Source organism: Aedes aegypti, chromosome 1, assembly GCF_002204515.2.
Source record: "Aedes aegypti strain LVP_AGWG chromosome 1, AaegL5.0 Primary Assembly, whole genome shotgun sequence".
NCBI classification, from domain to species: Eukaryota; Metazoa; Arthropoda; class Insecta; order Diptera; family Culicidae; genus Aedes; species Aedes aegypti.
Window position 1 is genome coordinate 224,442,365 of NC_035107.1, and position 24,153 is coordinate 224,466,517.

Below are 24,153 nucleotides of genomic sequence, written 5' to 3' on the forward strand. Positions count from 1 at the left end.
CACCCAAAATTTGAGTTTAAGCCAAAGGATGTGACAAAATCTAGAAAAATGTTTTCTGGGCTTAAACCAACGGAAAACATTAGAAAATTGAGTAAACATGTGTTTTTGGCCTAAACTTAAGCGTTTGGCACTAAAATTGGGACAGGGCTTTAGGACCCTATTCGATCGGTGCTAGCGTGCGAATGGGAGAGATAAGAGAGAAATTAGTCTACTGGAGGGATCTATTTTGCTTGCTCTCTTTTGACCTTGGCGCCTTCAGCATCACCAAGCTTGTGGTGTGAAGTCAGGTGGATTTTTCGGGCGGCTGACGGTAGGAACTTCCTACTAGGAAGTTTCTTCTCGTTTGGCACTCGCGCTGGTGTTTTTTAACTAAACTGGTTAAAAATCTCGCTTTTCACATACAGCGCGGGGGTACTTGCAATGGTCAGTTAGATGAAAAACAGAAAATAAACTCAAGAGGGGTGTATTTTAAAAGCGAGCATTTTTCAAAAGGTGTGCACTACACGATGCTACCGATCCTTAATTAATTATATGTAAAGATATGTGAGCTATGATTGTAGTATTCCAATATTAGCTAGAATCCAGTGTTTTATAAATCGTCACTGATGACATAATTATAATATTCAATTTTACAATTTGCCCGTAATGATGACTAATCATTAAAATTGAGAAAGTGTTGGATTTATCAATCAAACTAAACAACCCGATTAGCACGTAAAATCTTAAATATTTTCAATTAATTCAATTAATCAACTGAGAGATCGGAAGAAAATTATATTTGAAAACGAAGGTTAGTAGCCAGTGATTACACATTTTTATTAACTATAAAAAAATGGTTTGAATCCAATAATGCAAAAATAATATGACACTTAATTTGAAATGCACAGGTTGATAATTAGACCACGCGACGCCTCTGTACTGAATATTGCAGCACCTTGAAAGCATCACCTAAAATGAATATTATCTCATGATTCTGAAGTGCTAGATCAATGTATTTTTGAGGTCGTCTTAAAAAATACGTCTTTGAGCCCCTGCGATTTTTTTATTTTTGTTGAAAAAAACTTTTATGACTGGATTTTGGGTGATGCTAAACTTAAAAGTGCTGCAATACTCGGTATTGCAACGATTCCATACTTATGGTGGGTAGTGTAGATACAGTCCACTTCGAATAAACGGGTTTTAATTTCAATTGGACAAAGTGCGTTTTAAGTGATCGTATCACCGGTTTTCGAGTGCTTAACACGGCTGAATAGTGGTATTCGCGGGTGCGCACGTTAGTGCAAAATCGGTAGTCACCGAACAGCGTGCTATAATGATGGAAGAATGGAAGCGAAAGGGAACGTATTTTTGTACATCTCTGGTTCTAACGATTGCTATGAACGAATAGTTTGAGTGTGATAGATTAAGAGTGGAAGATTTAACTACAACTACAATTTACGAGGAAGAGACGGTCCTGGGATTGAACCCATAACTGTCTGCTTATGAAGCAGAAGTGGTAGCTATTAGACCACCAACCCCGCCCTAAAACGCAATGTTCTACATGGATGTGATAAACACTACTCTAAAGATCGGAAGGCAACTTACAAGCCAACTATAGTGGACTATTTAGAAAACTTTTTTGCAAAAATATCAAATCAGATACTCACTATGTTTCAGAACATTATCATACTTATACATTATAGGTACTTCATAAATCTTCTTGAATTGCTCTAAATACTAAACATCTGCATTTGTTTGTGATGTCGTTAGAACTAAAAAACGTAACCTAAACAAAAAAGAAAATATTCAAATTCAACAGTGAACAATGAGCGAACAAAAACACATTATCACATCGGTTTTGTGGTCAATCTGCTCCCACGTGTTGATCCTATTCTAGAATACCTAGTGTGTCTCTATATGCTATAATAATGTTTTTAGAATGAATAAATTCCTGATATATTTGGAAATAACCCATGAAAAAAAAAACACAACAACTTACCTCCATCTCTCATCAGTAGCAATCGATATCGTTCACCTCGGTTGCGTAGTACGAGAACAGAACATCTTCCAGCAGCGATCCAAAACTCTCGGTCTTTTGCAACCAACACTCTCGACTTCGAACCAGTTCGTCAAAGTCCGTTGTGCTAATCCTGGCTAGGAACTCGTCCGGCGTCACACTGGCATACTGCTCGAACAGATCGTCGTGGGCCTTGTTCGCTTCACAGCAGCACGAATCGCCAGCACCAGCACCGTTACTCACCGATCCACCGGAACTCGTTCCCTCTCCGGCGACATTCATATTGTTCTCGTAGTTGATCGACAGCAAGTTGACATCGTCCAGATTGACGATCGAGTCGATGATCTCGTCGGCGTTTAACCGACACGGTACATTTCCGCTACTATAGTCGGCATTGTTGCGCTGAGCCGCCTTCAGTGGGCTAGGCGCATTGACATGTTCCGAATAATTGGTATCCATTACGGGAACGTCATTGCTGCGCCGCTTACGACTACCGCTCGCTATGTTTCTGTACTCTTCCATGTAGTTGTACTTGTTCAATATCGTCATCAGCCAACGGATCATTTCGACCGTTTTCTTCAGGACCTCCAGGTCACATCGATCGTCGAGGCAGGCCAGGAGCACTCCAAGGCATCCTCGAAGCGAGAGTTCGTTCAGAACCTTCCGCAGTCGCAGCAGGATCTCGTTGTTGGTCAGAGTAATGATCTTTTTGTGCTCCTTGGAGAAGGTCACCGTCGGGAAGGTCCCGTCGATCATTCCCTGGTGCTGCAACTGGCGACATATGACGACCTGCCAGAACAACAAGCCGTTCAGTTTTACTTCCCAGTAGAGATCCTTCACGGTGACGTAGGTCAACACCGAGAACACGCTATCTAGGCACTGCGAGTAGATTTTGTGGTTGGAATAGATCTCACGGACCGTGTTGACCGCTTCACGGCGGACGACCCCCTCGCTCTCGTTGTCGCATACTGTGATTAGGTGATTCTGAGGGAAGAGAGAGAGAAAAGTCAAGGTCAAAGCTTAATACAGCGGTCACAGTTGAAGAACAAGAAAGTGTTGATGCGTGAATTTTAAGTAACGGAAGACGATGCTGACACTTGCCATGTGCAATGACCTGATAGAATTGACCTTCGAGGATTTTTTTTAAATTTTCCCCTTTATCGTAAAATAAAGTGAGCATAGAAGATGAAAGTTTCCGGTCAAGCTTCACGAGCACAAGAACCGATAGCTATCTATTGATCCACCGAGATACATTAAGTGCGTAAATTTGGTTGTTCGGATAATTTACGAACATTATGTAACTCGGTGGATATATATGGGAAAGATTGCCTCTTCCTTTTTCAATACATCTTTATGTTAACTAAAAATATATGAATATTAATTTGCATGAATGAACTTCATGAGGAATATATTGGCAAATTCATTGAAAAATCTTTGAGAAATTTGTGAATAAAGATGGCTTGAAGGAATCGCTAGAAGATCGTCCGAATCAGAAGTTCTGATGAAATATCTAGAACAATTTCTCATGTAACTCCTGGACCATTTCCTATAGTGGTGCAGGAAGTGGGTAGGACAGGTAGGACGTGCACTACGCACAAACACACCTAGGTAGGACAGTCAAAACATTGTCCTAAGAATAGAAGAAAACTTGAAAAATCCATTAAACTATTAACCATCTCTTCAATATACATACAAACTTGATCAAGGTTGTATTTATTCTTATGGAGGATAGAAGACACGATAAGGTTTTTTTTTCGTGGTTTTCTCATGCATAGTGAAGCTTGACATGTCTTGTGCGACTCCCATAGAATCTAGCTCGTTTGAAGAACGATTGAGAATATCTATAATATTATATTAAGTATATTAGTTACAAGAAACTTCTTTAACCTTTAGAAAAACTAATGGAACAGTCCTCTATGGCATTTCTGAATGAATCAATGGATGGTTTCGGCTACGGCCAACCCTGTATATGTTCTGAGACAAATTGCCGTGAGCATTCCTGGAAGAAATTCTTGGAAAGTTTCTGAAACACCCCTAAGGAATTATCAGAAGATTCTTGAAGAATCTTAGGGAAAAGTAATGGATCAATCTAAGACCAGTCGCTTCGTTTTATGCAAAACATGAGAGTGGTGGTACTAGCAATTTCTGAACGTGCGATCAATATTTATAATCTATCAAAGCATTGCTGAATGTCTTGACGATTTTCAGGGGAATTCCTATAGAACCCCAACTTCACACTCTCTATAAGTTGCTGTAAAATACACGAATAATCAGCGGATAGTTAATTTTAGACGAACTTGAGCTTGAGCTTGATTAACCGCTCGTGGTTGCTACTCCAGTAACGCTAGATCAGCTGCACATACACAAGGAGCCAACCAGATGACTGCTTGGGAGCCTGGTTGGTTTGAAAAAAAAAAAACAGTATATATTGAAGTCCGAATTTAAGAGTACTTTGGAGTACATAGTGAAAGCGATGGTACCAAAATGGACTGATTTAAAATTCTTATAAATTATTTTGGCGCCAATAGTGGAACTTCTGGCACCAGAATGGACTGATTTACAATTTTTATAAATTATTTTAGCGCCAATAGTGGAACTTATGTGCAGTGAAGTGATGAAAACCGTGTATAAACATTTTTAGTTTTGATTTTGAGTTTGGGGGGGGGGGGGGTGGGCACGTGCCCCCCTTTGTCTACGCCTATGCTTGGGACTAACAAACAACCTCACCAACCTAAAAGTGCGAATGCAGACCAATGAGAAGAAGGGGGAGGAATTGATGATGTTTTAAACTAGTTCCAACAGTAGACCGGATATACACTGAAAATAATGTTATAGTAACCCCTATCACGACATTATTGTTACCACAACTATTCCGAAATATTGTTAAAATTAATGGAATCATCTTATTAATAAAAACAACGTTGTTCAAATTACCACGTTAACAAAGCTGTAGCACTGTACTCTTAACTACGAGTTTGTAGTCCAGAGGTATCCTTCTTGAAGTTGACTTGACCATATGTTCAGTAACAAGCAACAGCAAATGTTCTCGATTTTACCATGCTCATTGTAAAAATAAAAACCGAGAACGTGTAATCTTAACTACTGTGCATTTATGTCCATAATTCAAGCTCACTCTCATCGAATGACGCCATTTCTGTGCTATGGTTCAGTTACGAGATGGGATTGAACATCTGCTTATGGTATTGAGTATGGGGGACTTGAAAATTGGTGCCAAATGATCCACTTGCCCCTTCATGGTGGAGTAAGTGGATCACCAATAAAAAGATCTATTCTATAAGCAAATCTGGTGAAATTATGTATAGTAAGAATTATATTACGCTCATTCTTGTTGTTAGTGCTCGTTATGTTACATATGTTGATACTTTTAAAATTAAAAAGTATCTTTATTTTATCAAAACATTATAAAAAACATTTATAAATTAATTCACACTTATTCGAAATTTGGAGAAAATTCATCTTTTTATACACATAAGTTATACAGAAGTATTGTATGATTATTCTTAACGATTTTTTTCAAAAAGCACTGTTAGTTTAAAAATATCAAATAAATTTTCTTCTGTTTAACAAACCGCAATCTTTCCATTCTATTTGTGAATATATTTATATCATCTGTCTAGAATAATTTATATGGTCAAATTAGGTACTTTTAATTGGAAAAGTTTTATATTTTGCACTTTTGCAATTCAGCTTAGAAAAGTCACGAAAAGTTTTGTTTGAATTTTGCAATATTATTTTTTTACATCAGAAAGATTAAAAAAAAAAACTTCAAGGTAGATTCATTAAAATTGTATATGGAAAATATGTCAAATTTTAAGCTAGAAATGAAAAAAGTTAAAGAACAACATTTGCGGCTATTAAAACTTATTCAAATTCTTGATCCACTTACCACATCCCATTGAAAAGTAGGGGCAAGTGTATCATGTCCAATATATCTGTATTTATTTATTGGAATGACATAGTTTCATTGTGATTCATTTAATAAGAACTGAAATGCTCACCATGTGTTGAAAAAACTAATAGAATAGTATTCGATTTTAGTCAGAGATACAATGGATTTTTTATTGATAGAAAAAACTTGCTGGTAGTGACCAATCGATTAGGTTTTCAGCTTAAACGGGTGTTCGGTTCTCCAGATTTGTGCACTTGAAAATTTGAAGTTTGGCTTCGATTCATTTTCACTTTAAAAAACTTTTATGAAACTGTTGGGACAAAATGGACACCGCCTAACAGAATATAGCTGACACTTTTAGATTAAAGAAACATAACTTAAAATAGAAATTTAATCTGAAAAATTCAATGTTTTATGGAATAATTGTGATGCGGAAGCACAAATCGGTTGAAAATCGTAATTTGTGGATTATAACTATCCTGCAGGCAACACTGAGAGCATCAGCATCGGCTTCGAATGGATTTAATCGTCTTTGAGTGGCAGGTCAGCTTGTCCTTAGTAATTCTTAGTAACAGACTGAGTGTGTCTTCCTTTTTTAGAGATCGTGTGAATTTTCGTGGGACAAATTCCCCATAAAAGTTAAGGTGTGAACTTTGCCCCGCTAGCTAAATGGTGGATACCAAATATAATGTTTTCCTAAACCTTTTTCTGGAAACAAAATAAATTGTTTATAATTATGCAACATTGTTTAACAAATGTCTTAATGTTCTAAAAAGGGGAACATGGTCCAATTTGGACCTAGTAACAGTTTTTTGGCCAAAGCTTTTTAACACGATGAACTAGGTACATGAAAAATTATGTTTTCGTGAAAGCCTGGCCGATGCACGAGTGCACTATCTGACGTTTGAGCGGTGCCGTGTTATTTACGTGACCATGGACCTATGCACGGGTTCACTATTTGACGTTTTAGCGGTGCCGTATTATTTATGTGACCATGGCAACGCGTGAATTCGGCACCGCTCAAACGTCAAATTAGTGAACTCGTGCATTGATCCATGGACCGATGCTCGAGTTCACTATCTGACGTTTGAGCGGTGCCGTGTTATTTACGTGACAAATGGCAACAAGTGAATTCGGAAACGCTCAAACGTCAAGTTCGTGAACTCGTGCACAGGTCCATTCGGAAACCCCCCTACCCCCATGTTCTACCTAATTCGGACCACCATATATTTTATGTTTTCTTTGCTATTATAGTTATACAACTCTGATTTGTTTGGCATCAAAGCTTATTGAAGTTGTATAATATAATATATAGTTGTATAATAGAACAACACAGAAAGATTGGAAAATTATTGTCATTTACAGAAGCTTGGTAAAAATGCTAACAGACAGTATACTAGAACACTTCAGAACAAAAAACTAATATAAAATTCAAACGAAATACCGTAAAGTGCCGTAATTCAGCGCAGTTAAGGAATAAAACGATTCAAATTGTTAATTAAAAATTAGTATTGCATCAACAAAAAAGCTTTATGGGTGGATCGCTAGCAAATCTATTCAAGATTATGGGAAAAATATAAACTAGACCAGTGGTCCTCAGCCTCACTGATCAGGTGGGCCACTTCAATGTTTTCAAAACAAGTCGCGGGCCGCAAGTTATGTGAAAATTCAGTTTAAATGGAATTTCATATATTCTTGGAGATAATAAACTAATAACAACACGCTCCGAGTGTTGCGTGACAAGTTTTACGATTTTTTTGGAAGTCTCATACAAGGAGCTTGACAAAGGGGGGGGGGTGGTTTTGAGAAAGTTCAAATGAAGCGTAGAATAGTTATTAGGGAGAAAGATGTCTGAGATCTTCAAAGCACTATTGAAGAGAATACCACGATCAAAACAATTCAGTAAGCATTATTACAGCTGAAACACATGCATCTTAATGTATGTATATTAAACATCTGAATTAACATAAATTTCAGAGATTGTTTTGACTTAGAAAATCTTTTTCTAGGCAAGTCAAAACCAAAAAACTAGAATACTTTTAATTTTTTTTTTTTTGAGCTCTTCGGCCTTTTTATACAATACTAGCACACATTGTAATACTATAAAAGCTTAGCGTTTATGCTACTGCAAAGCGACAAAAATTCTAGGAAGTTGAGGAAATCTTGAAGCACTTGCCCTATCAAGTTTTCTTTAATGACTTAAAATAACTTGAAGATTTGTGGAACCTTGGAGAACTCGTTTCCGAGCTGAAGAACACACTCCGATACCACTAATTCCTGACAGTCATTCCAGTGTTAGTTGTTACACAAGGAGAAATTGAACCGTGTTAAGCGAAGTGTGGACTCCAAAAGTAAAATTTCTTCTAATTACTAAAGTATTTTTGACAGATATTTCAGTAGAAGCGAAATATAATTTTTACTTACGGAATAATTGATCCGAACCTTTTTCCATCCAGAAAAGCTTCATTTGATTTATATTGCAGATGTTACTGATGTTACGAAATTGTCTCTACTTATCAACAGCATTCTGCTCAAGTAATTTCGGTAGCGGAATCATTCCTTGACTGTTTCTTGTTCTATCTATTTGCACAGTATTGATGAACAGCGTACTATCCATTAACAATAATTCACAATTTGCGGGCCACTTGCCATTGACAATCCAATTTCGTACGCGGGCCGCACAAAACCTTCTCAAGGGCCGCAGTTTGGTGACCACTGAACTAGGCTGTATTCATAATTTACAATTGTGATTTTTTTGAAATAGTTCACTCGTTGAAATTGCCTAATTCCGCGCATTTTTTTAAACGCTTTCCCATATTCCGCGCAGAAGAATGCCTAATTCCGCGCACTCATGAAACAATCAAATTAACATTAATTTTGATGAGGGGCTGCATCCATTAGTTATGTAACACTTAAAATTGAAAATTTTCAACCCTCTCCCCTTCCGTAACACTTTTTGTATGAGAAAACGTAGAGTTTTGTATGAATCGTAACTTTTTAGTCTACGTTCAGTTTTTTTTTTTTATTAACATTTTGTCTATCACATGAAATAAAGATAACCAAAACCGCTGCATTGGTACGTGTCAATTTCGTCTAGGGGAAAGTGGGGCAATTTGGCCATCTTAAGAAAAGTCGTAATAATTGAAATTTTTAGATCAATACACTAGATACGCACGATTTCCGTCGTCTTAAAAAAAAAACACGAATGAATTTTTCGTCGATTCTTCTGTCGATGGGGTGATATGAGCACCCTAATTAATGTTGTGAAATTATCCCATAGAATCTAACAATTCAATTATTTTATTCACTGAACTGGAAAGTTTAGAAATGAAATACTCTTTCGAAATCTACTGAGCTCATATTTGGCTTAAATATGCTTCTTATTGCATAGTTTTAGACAATTCGGTCGAGAAAAAACCCCCATCTTCTTCTTCTTGGCATTAACGTCCTCACTGGGACAGAGCCTGCTTCTCATCTTAATGTTCTTATAAGCACTTCCACAGTTATTAACTGAAGCTTTCTTTGTCAAAGTTGCCATTTTTGCATTCGTATATCGATGATACCTCATGCCCAGGGAAGTCAAGGAAATTTCCACTACGAAAAGATCCTGGACCGACCGGGAATCGAACCCAGACACCTTAAGCATGGCTTTGCTTTGTAGCAAACTGCACTGTTCATACAATACAAGGACCAGTTCGCATTATTGCTTGGAATCAAAGTGTTTTAAGCAAATCAATTAATGGTATCCACTAATGCCACGGGTAACTGAAACTTATTTTTTTAAGCAAAAAGAAACCTCAGAAGAACCTAAGGGTCATCCATAAATTACGTCACACAAAATATGGCCATTTCCAATCCCTCTCCCCCGTATAATCATACTTTTTGTATGGAGGCTTCGTAAATTATGTAGAGATCGTAAAGTTTCCATGAATCATTTCCCGAGAGTGTGTCGTAATTTGTGGGGTCTTCTACAAATTACGACCTGTTGAACATGTGAACTATATGTTGTTTTTACAATGATTCTATATGGATTGTATAATACAAATAAGAATCATAAACAAGTATACATTGCCAATGTTATGTGTGGTTCATTATGCTAAGTAAATTTTGTGCGCACAGATGTAGAGTAAGGTGGGGCAAAAGTTCGACCTTAGTGGTATAATCAAAGTTTCCAGGAAAACAATAGCAGTTAAAACAAAACAAATACCATACATTGAACCTTCAACATATTGGCTATAATTTTGCTGAACAAACTTGTGTCCAAATATTTACCCATTTTTAGTTATAACAGTTTCAAAATTTATTGTCTTATTCGAACTTTTGCCCCACCGGTGGGGCAAGAGTTCGAATCTAGTGTGGGGCAAAAGTTCGCTGGCTAAAACACTAAATATTGATCCTTTTATGACAGGCATACTTTACACCAGCCGTAAACTTAAGTTTGCTGAAAAATACACACTAAATTTTCATCAAAAAATTGCCCAAAACCGGGTTAATTGTAATATACTCAAAAATAGCAGTTTTTCGCAAAACTTAGTGGAAATGTTAAATTTTGGTGACAGTTTCCACACGATTAAACAAATTTAACTAAATTTGAAGATAATATGTGGATTTTAGGCAATTTGAAAATTTTTCCGTGATTTTATACATGGGTCGAACTTTTGCCCCGCTGATTCGAACTTTTGCCCCACTATAGGCCAAAAATTGTTTTCAAGCATTTATGCAAAATCTAATACACGTCAAAGCAACCTTATGATAGGCCTGAAAACGCCCTTACATAAAATATTGAAAAAGATTTTATCTTCAATTGCAACGAAAGTTTGACCAAAAATTACAATATTCACGTCGAAAAACAACAAATAGCCATAACTTTTCCAAATCTCAATCAATTTTTATGATATTTGGAGTAAAAGTCTCTTACTTGAATAGCATTCGAACCACAATGACATTTATAAGATTTGTTTTGAATTGAGCTAAAAATCTTAAAAAGAAACTTTTACCCCACTCGAACTTTTGCCCCACTTTACTCTACGCACTTAATTCAGAATGCCGAATCTCGGCTAATTTCAACCGAGATCCGCACAGCCGAGCTCGTGAAAAAAATCTAAGTGTGTATAAACTATTTTGTTGGGGCTGTGCATAAACCACGTGGTATTTGTCCCTATAAGGGACCGCGCATAAATGACGTAGCGTTTTAGGGGGGAGGGGGGAGTCTACGATTTTGCTACGAACCATGTATTAAGAGATAGACAGATGTGAAGACGGATATAGCATGTTTTACTTGTCTGTTGTTATGCGAAGAACAGTGCGCGGAATTAGGGCATTATGAAAAAAGACGTGGCCTAATTCCGCGCAATACTATTTTGAATAAAACTCAATAATTATGCTAATATTTGATAAGATTTCATAGAAGCACCATGAAACATATCTGTAGCAAGTAGTTCCATGGAATATTGCATAAAAAATAAAACATTTTTAATAAAGAAATCGCGTTTGTTGTCCTACAGTCTTAGCGCGGACGCTAAGAAAATTAGAAAAATAACGTCTACTCCGACGGGCCTTCACTGATTATTTTTTTATGCCGCGAAAAAATGCCTTATTTGTTTTTATTTGTGATTCAAACTTATTATTAATCAAAGTAGCCTCGAATAGCATTAAAAGTTGCTGAAATATTAATGTGTATTTCCATATATAAATAATTTTGTATGAAATGAAATTCTTCACTGGATGTTGGTTCGAATGTCATTTTATGTAAACACGGCCCGCATTTAGAGCTGAAAAGAAAAAGAAAATCGGCAATGGACCGATGCACGAGTTCACTTTTTTGACGTTTGAGCGGTGCCGAATTCACTCGTTGCCATAGTCACGTAAATAACACGGCACCGCTAAAACGTCAAATAGTGAACCCATGCAAAGGTCCATAAAAGAAGACCGTGGGTAAGTCCATGGACCGATGCACGAGTTCACTATCTAACGGGGAGCGCAATAAGCCATTTGGCATAAGGTCATTTGTCATAACGCCATTTGGCATAAAGGACATTTGGCATAACGGTCATATGGCATAACGGACATTTGGCATATTTTTTTACTAAGTGAAAGGTGAGGGTCATTTGGCATAACGGACATTTGGCATTATTTCAATATATTTTCTGTACATACTTAAATTGAAGATTTTAGCATTTTATTACTGTTTTATTTTAGTAACAGCTGAATCTGTTTTATAATAATTTATGTATTCTCTTCTCTGGCAAGCCGCCGAAGAAGCACAATAAGTGCGGTATGAATCCATCAGAAGATTCCGATTAAATCATACCACCGAATTCAATCGGAATGTAACTTTTGAAGATGTATTTTATACGACTTTGAACGATTTCGAACAAGATAAAAAATATAATATTCTCTTAATTTTTCTCAGAGATATTCGAAAGACTGCAAAATCATTAGGTGGGAAGAATCATTTTCTTCAGGTGCTCATAGTTGAGATACAAGGCACACAAAATATTAAATTTTAAGATGAAAAACTCAAATAACATGAAAACCATAAGAAATACAGCTTTGGCAAAGTTGTAGCAAATGATAAGTATTAAAACTTTGTTGAACATAGTAGGCCAATAAATCTAAAAAATATAACACTTATGAGCGACGATTTTTTTTATTAAAAATACTCAATTATCGCGGCTCTTAAGCTAATCGTTTGCAGAGTTGCTCGCTGTCACTATCAAAGCCTAAAACTTGCTGATTTGTACAGGTCAACTGCGATACAATACGGATCATTCTATATCACATCAACATCATGCTGTCTACTCTATCACTGATTATAATCTAAAGTGCGATGTCGCATCACTACTGTTGGTTGCCAAATCAGAGTGATATTGAATGCTCGCAACTGATATTAATAGTTTATGTACATCAGCCATACGCTGTTATGACTGATATTGAACAACTCTGATCATTTGCTACAACTTTGCTGAACATACCAACTCACGATTCGTTAAAATAAAGAAGTTGGCCAATACTTCACTCTTGTGATAATCGTAAACATTTTTTGATGCGTACACTTTGTAGTACTGAAAATTCGGTGTCTGGCCTTTTGTCCGAATGCCGTTTGGCCGAACCATGAACATAAAAATCAAATTACAACACTTCTGATGTGTAGATTTCATAAGTGTGGCCAAATAACTGATAAGCTAATTAATTTGTTGATTTTTATGATGTGACGGGACGTAATTTTTTGTCAGTCTACAAGAGCTCTAAGAGAATGATAAAATCGACCCGTTAATTCAGGACGAAGTTTTGAACTCCTCACATCGCGTCAAAACTCTGAGGTGACGGTTAATTCAGGTTTCAAGTTCAATTTCATCAGAATTTTTTTCCTTCTTTTGCACATAGGCTATTCTTTCGAGTTATACTGGTTTCATTGCTATTGAAAATAGTTCAGCTTATATTTTAATTGGGAATTTCACCTTCTTTAAACCATCGGAAGTTCTTTGTAGTTGTACTGATAAAACTATAATATGCATCATACTTGCCTAAATTTTCATAAGAGATTTTTCCTTCTTTTGATCATAGGCTGTTCTTTCAAGAGTATTTCTCATAGTTATTCATATTAAATCTTATAATAAGGGTAATATGCATCCCAGGAGTGAAACGACTTTTCGGGAATTCTATAAATATTTTAGAAAAATTTAGACATTTTTCTGGATGTTGGATTTGTAAAATCAAATGTTGTTGGTCACTCCTATCCGCCCTTGACGAATCTCGTCCAATTTTATTTACAATTAATCATAAAAGGCACCGTGGGGTTGTTTTGCCTCAAGGGTGCATATTACCTCAGATTCTCTTACGTCTTATTCAAAACATTTTTTTTACCTCAACTTGGGTGAGATGTCATTCTCTTCCAAGTTTAAGATTGCAACATGTGAACTGAACTTTGCCTGGTTGCTTGCGTATAGCAATAAACGACTAGAGGAATACTTAAGTAAAAGAAACCAAGACTTGTGGTTGCTAGAACTATGACATAAATTACTTAGTACGATCCGAGGGATCAAAGCAACTCGATCCAGCAGAAGGACGAATAAGTTTTAAACCTTTTTAGTTACTGTCAAAAGCTAACAACAAACATCTGCAGGTGGCTATCATCGCTAGCAGAGAAGTGAATAACTGCTTACATTTAGGATGTTCTTCTTTCAGCACGAACTGTTTCATGAACTACTACTAAAAAGCTGTATATCAATGATGGTGTAACCTTCTTCATGGATAAGCTGAATAAGTTCTTTGAAATTCATTATAAATCCATGCTAATAGTGATTCACTTTTGTTTTCAGTTTCGGCCGAACGGCATTCGACCAAATGGCGTTCGGCCAAATGACCCTTTCGGCCAAATGGCGTTCGGTCAAATGATGCGGAACCGAAAATTCTGAACATATTATTAGAATCAATTTTGGTCTAAAATCAATAAATCGAGACGAAAACCTCATGTCCGCCTAAATTAGCTTCCTGGATCAGTGTGCACTGGTTGATCGGGTTCGTTGGAACACGAAATGTTAATTTAAAGAGAATTGTAGTAGCAATGTTGCTGCATTTTTTTCTTCTGTTTTCTAAAGTCATGACCTTTAGGTGAATTCCGGGGAACAAATTCTTCGAAGAGAAGAAATTTTCTTCCATTACTCATCAGCAAGAAAATTTTCTTTTCTTCGGAGAAAATGCGCGCCGGAATTCGCCTACTTGTTTTCAATTTTTAATTTCAAATTAAGAAATATTGCGTCACTGATTGACACCCTAGTTCATCTTCTGTTATCCTGTTTAGTCATATTTATCTAGAGGTTTACCCTTCTTTTAAACATAAGGTATTCTTTCAAGGGTTATTGTTATAGCGATTCGACGCGTTATTTTTTTTATATAGGAATTTGCCCTTCTTTTTAACATGACTTATTCTTTTGCGTAATATTACAACAGTGCTATGTGAAAAAAGGAGTATCTGAATTATTATACCAAATAACCCTTACTTTTCAGATGGTTTGATATTATGCCAAATGTCCGATATGCCAAATGACCTTTACTTCACATATGGTTCGATATTATGCCAATTGATTTTTACTTTACACATGGCTTGATATTATGCCAAATGTCCGTTATGCCAAATGACCCTTTATTTTCTTCACATTGTTCAAAATGATGCCAAATGACCGTTATGCTAAATGGCCGTTATGCCAAATGTCCTTTATGCCAAATGGCGTTATGCCAAATGACCTTATGCCAAATGACTTTATGCCAAATGACCCAGACCCAACTTAGTGAACTCGTGCATTGGTCCATCGTAGAATCGTAGCATATGGACCAATGCACGAGTTCACTAATTTGACGTTTGAGCGGTGTCGAATTCACTCGTTGCCATGGTCACGTAAATGACACGGCACCGCTCAAACGTCAAATAGTGAACTCGTGCATAGGTCCATAGGGTAACGGTCGTAGTTTGGACCCCCTAAGGAAGTGATTTTAGTTTTTTGTCCCGTTTAATTAATTGCACAGCGTAACCAAGTCAAAGAACATGCCAAAATGTAGAGAAAAACTTCCTCTACGAGATATAAATGCCCCTAAGATCATGTAGGATCCAAAAAATGTCGAAAATAATTGAATTGTGAAGCACTGTTTGTTATTATTTTGGACACACCAATACAATTTGGACCCTCAAAGTATATATTTTGGACCCCGGCATTTTTTATCGTTTGGCGACAAAGTCCACGACACTGGTTGTATAATATGCTTGCCCATAGTCTAATCAATCGATTAACAATGGAAAACTAAAGAAATTCTACGCTTTTAGTGCAGAAATTTGGAAAACGTTTTTGTTTACATTTGAAAAATTTCTGACGGCTTCAATTTCTGTGTGTAACGTGTTGTAACGGTTGCATGGATAAACCGATTAAATTAAATTAATTACAGATAAAATAAACACATTTTCTATGTACAAACGGTTGATGCAAGTGCGGAATAGTCCTATCTTTCCAAATGGCATGCGAATTGAGTTGGTCTTTCGATATAAACTGGGAAATTTGCAGGAAAATGGCCCAGGAGGTCCAAAATATATAGGGGTCTAAAATATATTGGTTACCCTATTCGTCAAGAACTTTTCGTCAGAATCTCACTAAAAAATCCTTAAGTCAGACTCGAGAGGACTCGATGGTTTGAATTAAAACATTGACGCAGAACAGAATTAATTTTTTTTTTTCAATTGTACAAAAAAAGCGTTGTCGCAGAAGTAGAATTAGAATCATCTGACTTATAATCTCTTATTGACAGAATTACATCAAAAGCATTTTATCGGTTAAAATTTTGATACATTTCTTATATCAAAAATCCGTTAATCGATAATATGGAATGTTATCTTGTGCAATGGCATCGCTGACCCCCTGTAAAGTCTTCCGTCACGGCCCATCGAAGTTCGCGAACCACCGATTGGGGAACCCTGTATTAATCATTTAATGAGAGCAAGTCGACTTTTGTCACCTCACCCGACTAGCAGAATAGCACTGGTTGGCACTTACCATCAGATTCAACTGCGCCAGCGAGTGCTCCCACAGCAGGCGTATCTTGACCATGAGCGTCAGGCAGCGGAGCGCCGATGCGCGCACGTACGGTTCCGAGTCGTTTTTGGCCGCCGCCTCCACCACCGGAATGATGTTGCAGTCCAGAATGTGCTTCTGGAAGGATGGAAATTCTGCAAAGGATCGGAAAATGTTATAAGATTCGAGGGTGAAAGGACGTAGGGCAAATGCGGCTCACTGATTTCGGAGATTTCCACTACGGAGGCCAGGAGCTCCAGAGCTGAATCGCGGACCTCCCAGTTGATATCGTGCAGCCGTGTGAAGATGATGCGGCCGACGTATTCCAGCCCGGATCCCTGGATGTTGTCCATGAGAAGGGCCAAGTTGGGCGACAGACCGTGTTCGATCGACAGTTGAGTGAGCTTGAGCGCCAGGACCACGTGCTGAAATTAAGGGAAAAGACGTAGCGTTCGTGAATTTGTATGAGGACGGCTAGAACAGTGCGCGTTCTTACCCTCGGCGGCAGGTTTGGATTCCCCAGGAGATTCAGCATGAAGTTGACCAGGGTGGCCGAATCGATGCACTCCTTCCAGGTGATCTTGTAGTGCTGGATCAGCGTGTGCAGGGCGTTGATGATGGCCGCGAGTAGGTTCGGCTTCGACAGGATCAGATCGGTTTTGGAGAAGTCATTCTGGTTCTGCAGGTAGCACGAATCGGGCAGGAATTCCTTCAGGACCAGTACGAAGGCCTGGAACGCAATGATGGCCCGCGAACGGGGCAGAGTATGCAGGGAAGCGATGCCCTGGATGGATTTGATGGCCAGATCGGTGACGCTCATGTTGTACGCCTGGAAAATGTCCCGGCAGGCGTACATCAGACGGACGGTGAATTCGCACGAGATGTCGTACAGCTTCATGCAGAACTGCTCGATGTAATCGGAGGGCTGCTTCGGGGTGAGGGTTTTGGTTTCGTAGACGACGGGAAAGAGTAGCAGCAGCAGGATTTGGTCTCCGAATTTGATGTTCTGGTTTTTGAGAACCACTTCCGCCGGGGCACGATCGCCCAGCAGACGCCAAGCATGGTGATGCATTTGACCCATCATCATGACGTTTTGGACGCTTCCTCGGCGGATGGAAAAGGTTACGTAGTTGAGGAAGTTGATCGTGTACTTTTCGAAGGGTAGATCGATGGTGTCTTTGTCTTCTGGGGGAATATCCATGCAACCGAGGCGAGTGCAATTGGCGAGGATATGGGTCTCCCACAGTTTCGTGAGGTAGCTGTGGTCTTGTATGGTGTCGGCGAAAACCCAGAGATTCCTCTCAAAGCGGAACGAAATCAGGAGGTAATATGCCGCTCGGATGCGCCTCTTCTTTTCCAGTATCTTACGGAATATCGTGCATAGAAGATTCATCATTGACGTCACCACTCGCTGCGACTCCTCATCATCCACCAAGACCGTGTGTTCATGATCTGAAATCTTAGTCTTCCAGCGTCCGTCCAACAGGGGCGATATAATGCAACGGACGATCTCCTTCACCAGATCGTAATCCCCTATCGTCCCGAAACGTTCCAGGACCTCGTACATGAACAGGGACGTCTCCCTCAGAATGAATATCGTTTGCATCTGTCCGTTGTAGTAATCCAGACAGATCTTCCACGATTCGGAATACTTGATCCACCTCAGTCCCATGGCATGTGTGGAAACGGCCTTCAGCACCAGAACGTGACCCAAGCGGACCGAAGCATGGTGCAGCTTGCGCTGCTTCTGGATGCAGCTCTGAAAGCGATCCATCATCTTTTCGTTTTGCAACTTGGAAAATTCCCACTCATCCTCCACAATCCGGGCCAGGATGTGTAGGGTGAATGCCGCCACATCCGGCGATGGGACCTTCTCGCTCTCCCACTGTTCCAGCGCCTTGCCAAGCCATTTGATCACCTCAGGCGACTTCAGCAGCTTCTTATGTTCTATGAAGAAACATGCAACAAAGCAGAGCGTTAATGATTAGTCATAAAATAAATCATGATTATATGAATAATTATTTTAACATGTCAGTAATCACAATCTTAATCACAAGTCAATTGACTTAATAAGCATGCTATTAACAGGGCTGGTAGCGACTGAGCTGCCGTGAATCGCAAGTCAGTCCCATCTGTAAAAAGTAGGCATTAAGAAAATGGGGTGTGAAGTTTCCAAATCGTTTTCCATACGAATACCGTTTTGACTCATATTCCGAACTCTGGCCAACAGTGACTTCAAATGCATCTGATTGGCATAGATTGGCTGATATTTGGGAAAATTTAAATTTCTTCGCAAGGTCTAACTGTAAGCTGTTGGGTGTACGAATACAGTGATATTTCCATGAGTCGATGTTCCATGACTCGATATCGACTCATGGAACCATACTAAAACATATTTTCATGGTTACTATGATAATCCCTAGAAGCAGCTTTCAAAAGAATTGCTGTTCCATGACTCGATATTTCCACGAGTCGATGGTCCCTTCAATATCGACTCATGGAGGTTTCACTGTAATAATGTTGATTTAATTAGTTTTAGTATTGTTTTTACGTAAAAGTGTGGAACAGCATTTTTATTCAAATGCCGAACCCTGTGTTCATTCTGTCTCATATTCCGAACACCTTGATTCAAATTCCGAACAGCATGAATAAATCGTATTCAAATGAATAATTTTGCAAATAAATTTATCTGAGCTTGTTCTGCTGGTCTTGAACTAGAGAATCATCACTACTCCCGCGGTATAAATCATATTGGAGACGTTAAAATTAAATTGCAATTGACTGCCGTTTACTTGTTATTTGGTTATATATTATATTGCATTGAAACATTTCAACCAAATCACCATACAAAAACCGAATGTTCAGAATATGAGTCTGTTCGGAATTTGAGACTTAACGGTTTCAAAAAAATCAGAGTGAATTGAAAATTTCCTGAAAATAAGAGATCTGTTCCTGTTCATCAAAAAGATACCAAACAAGAAATAACAGAACAAAACTGAGCCTAACAATAACCAGGAGATAAGAGTTTAATTTGCATGGAATCAGACCAGACAGACTCTGAGAATATTCCTAAAACTTTTATTGTGAAATTATGACATACAGTCAGTGACATAAGTTAGTAATCAAATGCTGTTTTTCCATACAAAATGCCCAAGTTTGGGGTACTGTATCTCAGCTTCTGGTAGTCCGAATTGGCTGAAATTTGGATGACGAACTACAAATAACTTGAAGTTTTGCCTGTAAGAGAATTATTACATTGCAGTCATTTTACATACAGTTTCAGAGGGTTGTTCAAAGACAAAAGTAAGTAACCAAGAGACTTTTTAATTTTTTTTTTTCTATGCGTTTAATTTTCATTTTTATTGAAAACAGTAAAAGGTGCGTATTCCAATGAATTATATTCAATTAGAATAAAGGTTGTTCACGTGACGTTACTTCTGAATGTGCATGAATTCTCGCATAATCTGAGATAACGCCCTAAAAGGCATTGGTAACCACGTATGTATCTCGTTGTTTCTGGGCAAATAAATGAATAAGGCAGGTAGAGAATGATTCTTTCTTCTCCATAACGTTGTTAAATAATGTGTAACTCCATTCAAATGCTCAGAAACAACGAGCTACACACAGGGTTACCAATGGCTTTTAGGGCAAGATCATAAGTTATGCGAGAATTGATTATCATTCGAATTTTTGTTACCTATGATGAAATGCAAAAATATGCTTTGATTAATTACGCGCTTTTATTGAGTTTATCCATTGTTTAAGATCTGGGCTCATAGTGACACTCCGTAACAGCATAATCTCGACTCACTTTGACGTAGAGAAATTTTGTATCGGATTCTCCCTCCCAGGCGGTGAACAATCGATCGAGCTTCAACGTAAACGGCTATTCGGTTCTCAAGATTTGTTTTCTTGAAAATTAGAGGCGTGGTTTTGATTCTTTTTCATCTTTATGAATACAGCGACTTTTGACTACTTATTTTTGGTAGTTTGTAGATTTAGAGTTCAAAAACGTTTGTTTAGAACTATTTTAGCGGTGACCATTTGAAAATCCCGTTTTTTTCTCGTCTTTTTTACAAATTTTTTAAAAAGTTTTCAATAGATTCCCTCGAATAACCTAACAATTTTTTTTTTGAGCGATTCTCGTTGAACTTTACTAAATGACCAATTTAACAATAAGAGATTCTCTCCTCTCGCGCTCTCTTTCGATTATAACAGTGTAATACTAATGTTTTTGGGAAGTTTTTACGCGAGAATGTTCTTGGGAGAAAATCTGCTAGAGTAACAAAACAGAATTCGGTCGAAAGATTAGTGAAAATATGTCTGAAGTCCTACTACAATAATAATAATACTACTAGTAATCCCTCGATATAACGTAACTCGATTTTTATTTTCGTTACGTTCTATCGAAGCAAAGTATATTTTTTTCTTAATTCTGTTCAATGGTTATTTGTTGATAAGAAAATAAATCTACAATTTATGTTAATCACCTAGCAGGTATTTTCAGCCTTTCCTACATTTTTTTTTTTCAATATTTTCCCAAGTTTAATTCCTTTCATTTATTGTGCTTTATTGTTTATATTTCACAGTAGAGATTAATGGAGTAATCCTTCAAAAATGTAAGTGCTCTGGAAAAATCCAGACAGGTTTAGAGAAACCCTTGAAGACTCGGAAAACTTTAAAAGATTTTTTCAGGAATCTAAAAAAAAATTAATGTTTAGCAGTTTATGGATATTTTCAGGGATTTCAACCAAATGTATAAATTAATAAATCTGAGTAAATGCTGCGAGAATCCTGGAAACAATTATGAAGGAGACAAAAACGATACTTCAAGAATTTTACTATGAGAAATTCATACAGGAATTCATAGTCAAAAACTTAAAACAAACTCATTTGAAATTTCATGGAAGAAGGATAATAAAGAAAGAGTAAATTTCGCAAGAATTCTTTAAAAATGTATAAAACAATTCATGAACAAATCATATGACAATTCAATCGAAAAATAAGAAATATTCTTGAAGGAATTCTCATGAAAATGTTCCAGAAATAGCTGGTAGAATTATTCGTGGTATTCCGGGAGCATTCTTTGGGAGATTCGGGGAACTTCGTCAGTTTTTGAAGAAATCCTAGAATGCATTTTTGTGATAAAAAAAACTCTGTATTCATCCGGAAAAACAAATTTGGAGGAACAACCGGAAAACCCAATTGAGAACTTGCTTAAGAAATTCCTGGTGGAATCAATAAAGGATTTCTCTCTACATGAAATTATTTCAGAAATTCAAGCAGTACGTGGTTCTTGAATAAACCCTTTGAGAAACTCCAAGAAGCAGAAGTTTATAATGAAATTGCTGTAGACATTCCGAAAGGATTGTTTTCATGTTTTTGAACGAATATCTGCTCGATTTTAGCAATAATTCCTAGAGCATTCTACGAATAATTACTAGATGGCTTCTAAAGAGCACCTCTGAAAAAATCATGAAAAATTGTTGGAATGATTTTTGAAGGAGTCTCTAGACAAATCCCCACATGAACTCCGGAAACAACTTAAAGGTGTCGTAGGCATAATCAGTTGAAGAATTCATAGTAAAATTCACTTAAAATCCTAGACAAATTACTTGATGAGGTTCTTCATCAAAGGCATAGCAGAATTTTTATTGGAGGTAGTATCGTTGAAGTGGTCAAGGATTTCCTGAAGAAAATTCTGGAGAAATTCCTTAAAGCATCCTTTGAAAATTTGCTGGTAGAATATCTGAGAGAATGAGTAGAGGAATCTCTTGAAGGATTTCTGGAGAGATCCCTATAATAAAACCTGAGAGAGAGGAGACAGCTCACTGACAACTGGTTTGTTTTCTTGGCTTCTTTGATTTCTTCTTCTCATGTTTTGGTTGTGCACAATGGTTCAGAGAGCACAAACTGGGTCAAAACCATTTTCACATCCCATTTGTTATCAAAAGGATCATAAAATTAAAAATGTTCAATAGCAATTGGAGTCCAATCGACAATATTCAAATATGCAACTATTTTATATGCGATAGCACCGGAAAACAACCTAAATTTTCAATCACATCCAGTTTTAGTTTGGTTAAATTTTGACGGTTTTTCACGATCTGCCCTTCGAATGTGCGGTTTTCCAGTGACAGTTGATGACAGGTTCCCATGACTTTTGGGAGCTCGCAATCTAAGCCAGCTGTCTCCTCTCTCTCAGAATAAAACCAATAGGACGATTCTTGATGCTTTTTCTCTAGATATCTGAGAACTTCTTGAAGAATGTGTTGAATAGTCACGTAATAGTCTCTGAAGGTGTCTCTGGAGCCTGTAAAATTTTGCATCATAGTTCACTATAAGCAGTATAAGGAAAAATAGACTTTAGGGACCCTTTTGGTTGAAATAGACTTTAAAGACCTCTCATTAAAAAAAAACTTTTTAGTTACTGGCATTAAGATAGTAACTACGTCTCTAAAAAGAGACCTGCTACCAGCCTGTATTCATTGGTAGCATTAACGCTTTACAACAAAGACCGATCATAATCTCTATCCTAAAACAAAACATTGATTAGAGCCCCCGCACAGAATACTCACCATTATCGTACTTCCCGGACAAATGGGACACAATCATCTCCAGGTAGACGTCATTGTTGATCGTAAAACTGCGATTTAGAAGCGCATCCAACACCTGATGGAACTTCTGCTTGCACTTGACTGGGTCGTCTTCGACGTCTGCCCGTAAACCCGTTTCCTTTCCGTCGTTGGATGACATCATCGAGGATTACTTAATGACCCCCGGCTACCTGAACCTGCAGCGCCTAATGGATTTTTGTGGGCATCCGTTTCAACACGAAGGCATTCCTTCGACTGAAAACTCCAAGACTCTAGTTCCCTCAACTGAGCTGCGGCTTATCAGAAAGGTTCTGATTCCGGGAACTAATATTTGCAAGCACTTCAAACACTGATTTGTTGGACACTGTTTAAACACCGAATAAGGCACTTTAGAACCAACCCCAGTAGGAATTTGGCACTGCTCAAAATTCTGTGATGGCCAAAGCAAGAGAACCGTCCGTGACGACGTGGTGACGAAATTAGAATGATGGATTTCGAATGAGCCTGAACAGAAATGACAGGTTCGGCGGAGTTGTTATCGAGGCGATGTGCCCGTTGTTGCGTCTGTGTGCGTGCGGTCTTGCCTTGTGCTCGCGTCAAAACACTTTTTTGCCGCGGCAGTGACGGCAGAAAGAAGGGGCAAATTCAATACAGAACTAGAATAAGGGCGAATAGTGGTTTCTTCGCTCGTGTACATGTACGTGCCCGTTACGTGCCGCATATAAATTTAAGCTTGAATCGCTGCTGACAAGTAATTTCTCGGCCTATTTTGATGCATGGGAAATTTCTGCCAGGAATCGATCAAGAATGAGCTTTTTTCTGATCGCAGTACGCAGTTGAAAAGAAATGTCAGTTCAAATGGGAGTCGCTGTAGAAAATTTCTGCAAGGAATCGGCAAGAAATATCTTTAGCGATTCCTGTTCAGCAGCGAATCAGGCTTTATCATTAAAGGCCGGTTTGCTACTGACAAGAAAAGGAATCGCCTATCTTGATGCGTGGAAAATTTCTCCCTGATTTGCTACTGAAAAGGATTCGCTAAAGAAATTTCTCGTCGATTCCGTGCAGAAATTTTCTACAGCGACTCCCATTTGA

General features: G+C 37.8%; 1 protein-coding gene across 2 annotated transcripts; it reads right to left on the bottom strand.

Moving 5' to 3' along the window:
- Positions 1 to 795: 795 nt before the first annotated feature.
- LOC5574692 lies at positions 796 to 23,596 on the bottom strand. Of its 2 annotated transcripts, none has more exons than XM_021857692.1 (6): positions 23,044 to 23,596; positions 16,962 to 18,412; positions 16,686 to 16,890; positions 16,448 to 16,620; positions 1,979 to 2,980; positions 796 to 948 (listed from the first exon to the last, which is right to left on the bottom strand). In XM_021857692.1, exons 1-5 carry the CDS (start codon positions 23,222 to 23,224, stop codon positions 1,991 to 1,993), a joined length of 3,000 nt encoding a protein of 999 aa, XP_021713384.1. In that variant the 5' UTR covers positions 23,225 to 23,596; the 3' UTR covers positions 796 to 948; positions 1,979 to 1,990. The 2 variants fall into 2 exon arrangements, with proteins under 2 accessions (XP_021713384.1, XP_021713383.1); XM_021857691.1 differs by lacking the exon at positions 796 to 948 and adding an exon at positions 1,581 to 1,899.
- Positions 23,597 to 24,153: the final 557 nt, after the last annotated feature.

Coding starts and splice junctions, on each gene's coding strand:
- LOC5574692 (XM_021857692.1), bottom strand. CDS start 23,224: ATGATGTCATCCAACGACGGAAAGGAAACGGGTTTACGGGCAGACGTC. Junction 16,621..16,685: donor AGTGGAAATCTCCGAAATCA/GTGAGCCGCATT, acceptor GATCCTTTGCAG/AATTTCCATCCTTCCAGAAG. Junction 2,981..16,447: donor TGGCGCAGTTGAATCTGATG/GTAAGTGCCAAC, acceptor CTCTTCCCTCAG/AATCACCTAATCACAGTATG.